Source organism: Saprolegnia parasitica (assembly GCF_000151545.1).
Source record: "Saprolegnia parasitica CBS 223.65 unplaced genomic scaffold supercont2.954, whole genome shotgun sequence".
Lineage (NCBI taxonomy): Eukaryota > Oomycota > Saprolegniomycetes > Saprolegniales > Saprolegniaceae > Saprolegnia > Saprolegnia parasitica.
The window spans coordinates 1-2,776 of record NW_012157348.1 but is presented as its reverse complement, the minus strand read 5'-3'; the positions used below and the strand labels follow the sequence as shown (position 1 = coordinate 2,776).

The following is a 2,776-nucleotide window of genomic DNA, read 5'->3' as shown; positions in this document are numbered from 1 at the left end:
GGTACCCGTGCTACCAGACCAACTGCCAAGCGCGCTACGAACCAGTGCCTCGCCATGTACGGCAACGACGGCTGCGTCTGCTACCCCGGCTTCCTCCAGTGCGTCCAGACCAACTGCTACAACGACTACACACCTGCGTACCAGCAGTGCCAGTCGGCGATCCCGAACGCCAACCGCTGCGTCTTGACGTGCGCGCCGCAAGCGTACCCGGACCCGGCCGTCGCGCCAGTGCAGTACAGCTTGTACTCGACCCTGTGGATCCAAGGCGCCAACGCAACAGGCTTCCAGAACTACGCATATGCGTTCTCCGAGACACTGGCGTCGTATCTGAGCAGCAACGGAAATGGCTCTACTGGCAGCGCGTGGAGCATCAGCACGATTGGCAACCCGCCCGTGGACATGGCCAACATTACGCTGTCGGAAGTGGCCGACGTCGTCGTCAATGACACGTCGCTCTTGCAGATCGACCTGTTGATCAAGCGGCCGACGTTCGACGCGCTCAATATTACCGCCACCAAGCTCAACGCGCTCGTGGCCAACACATCGATGGAGTTTCAGAATGCGCTCGTCAAGGCCGGTGTGCTCTTTGAGACGACGCAGCTCACGGTGCAGACGGCGCAGACGAGCGTCGATGCGCTGGACAGCAACGGCCAAGTGATTGCGCCAAACGACTCGAGTGACGGTGTCTTTGCCAATGCCGGGGCAGCCCTTTGCCCGACGATGTTAGTCGGCCTCGTAGCGTGGGTCTGCCTGATCGCGGGCGCGTAGATCGTCGGATCTTCTGCATGTCACCGCACGACACGTAGAACCTTGCATCCGTTTATGCTGAAATGGCTGTATTCAAATCCTATTGAAGATCTTGGCGATGAATCTTGGTCTTGGAGAGAGGTCGGGTGTTGAAGGAGCCAAAAGAATGATGCTAGGACGCGGGCGAGTACGTAGCGCCACGGAGCACCAAGGGCGGCGCGTGGCTCGATGAACATGCACCAAAGCTTGGCGAATGCAGTCGCAACGAGCAGCGAGCTCCACTTTGCGGCACTTGTCGAGAGTGCTCAATTTAAAACACCGTTTTACTAAACGTGGTAGTGCTACGGATGGTGTTTTCCTCCTCGTCGCCGCAAAAGGTGGTGACAGTCATACGTCGACAGAGGCGGTCACCGGCGTAGCGCAGCCATGACGGCGGTGGCGGTAGTGCTGGTGGTGGCAAGCCTGCACGAGGTAGTGCCCCGCGCCCAGATCCGGATCCGCCCTGGAACGTCGTCTCGAGCTTGCGCCTGATTGCCAAACGGCAGCCATCGCCTGATGTCGCCGCCAGTGCAAATTTTGTTGCGTCAATCATGATCTATAGTAATAGACGACCCACTTCAACAACAACCATGAACTCGGCGTTCAAGCACGGTGACAAGCACGGTGCCATTCTATTTGCTCCAAAACTAGCGAGGACACATGTGCCTTACTAGTATACAAATGGTATAGTGACATGTGCTCAAGTACTACAACACGCAAGTGTGCCACCTGTATTAATAGTTGCAGCTGGAGACCGACGCATTGCACCTTCATGTGCTGTAGCGTGGGATGTCGGGACACAAACACATGACCATATGGCGGCACAGTGGCAGAGAAGAGTCCCGAAGCTGCCACTCTGCAACGTGCCCATGCCCAACCAAGCGCTCATCGACGCTGCCGAAGCCGGGGACCTCGAGGCCGTACGAGCGCAGCTCCCGTCGACGACCGATATGGACGATCGCATGCGCGCGCTCTTTATCGCATGCGGCGCAGGCCACGTCGACATCGTCGACGAGCTCCTTCCCTCTTGCGACGCCAACGCCACCAACGAGGTCCAATGATCCATGCCATGTCTGCACTCACGCGCTGCTTGATACGCGTAGAACAGCAGCACGCCATTGATGAAGGCGGCCGCTGCAGGTCATCTCGCGGTGATTGAGTGTCTTCTTCCGGTTTCCAACGTGGCGATCGCCAACAAGGTACTACCTCGTTACACACGACCGACCTTGAGGCCGATTCTCTCTCCAGAGGGGAATGACGGCGATGGCGTATGCAGCAGCGAATGACCACGTCGAGGCTGGCCGCCTCTTGCTGCCGTTCGTGGACATCAACGCCGTGAGCCCGACGGTAGTACATTGACATGTGACGACTGCAAATCGGCAGCACGAGCCTTTGATTAGTCGGAAGACTCGGCGTTGCATGTGGCAGCGCTGTACGGAAGCGCGTCCTTTGTGTCGTTCCTCGTTGAGAACGGCGCCAATGTGAATTTACGCGCGGATGTTCGTAAATGACGTGGCAGCACCACGTGCTCACATGGCAGTTTCCGAATGCAATAGGACGGGTACACGCCCCTCGCCGTCGCCGTGGACGACAACAACGTCGACATTGCGCAGCGTTTGCTTGCGTCGAAGCGATGCGACCTCACGATCGAGGACGAGGTGCGTGCGTTGTCGCGTTCTCGTCCTAGGACGCACTGCGTGTGTAGCATTCTGCCGACACGCCGCTCATGGCGGCCGTGATGAAGCGACAGACAGAGATGGCGAAGGCCATCGCTGTCCACGCCGACTTCGCCGCCACTAACAGCGTACGTCATCATGACATACCACATTTGCGCTTCATCAAGAAACGTCATAGCGCCAGTTTGTACCCATGGACTTGGTCATCCTGACGCGGCAGTGGGGTTTGTTTGACCATTTCCTACCCTTGTCGCCGCCCAACATGCGCGTTGGATTCTTTGTGCGTGGCGGCAACGGGGAGGTTGGATCATTTT

The 2,776-nt window shown here is 58.0% G+C and overlaps 2 protein-coding genes across 2 annotated transcripts; both read left to right on the top strand.

Annotated features, from left to right (window-relative positions):
• Window positions 1-54: 54 nt before the first annotated feature.
• On the top strand, window positions 55-768 carry SPRG_18070 (hypothetical protein; the record flags this gene model as incomplete). The annotated part of the gene is made up of 2 exons (XM_012357498.1): window positions 55-682; window positions 728-768. 2 exons carry the CDS (start codon window positions 55-57, stop codon window positions 766-768), a joined length of 669 nt encoding a protein of 222 aa, XP_012212888.1.
• Window positions 769-1,655: 887 nt separating this feature from the next.
• SPRG_18069 (hypothetical protein) lies at window positions 1,656-1,838 on the top strand (the record flags this gene model as incomplete). Its single annotated transcript, XM_012357497.1, has 1 exon — window positions 1,656-1,838. A coding segment is annotated over one exon (183 nt), but the record flags the coding sequence as incomplete, so codon positions are not given.
• Between the last annotated feature and the right edge of the window lie 938 nt (window positions 1,839-2,776).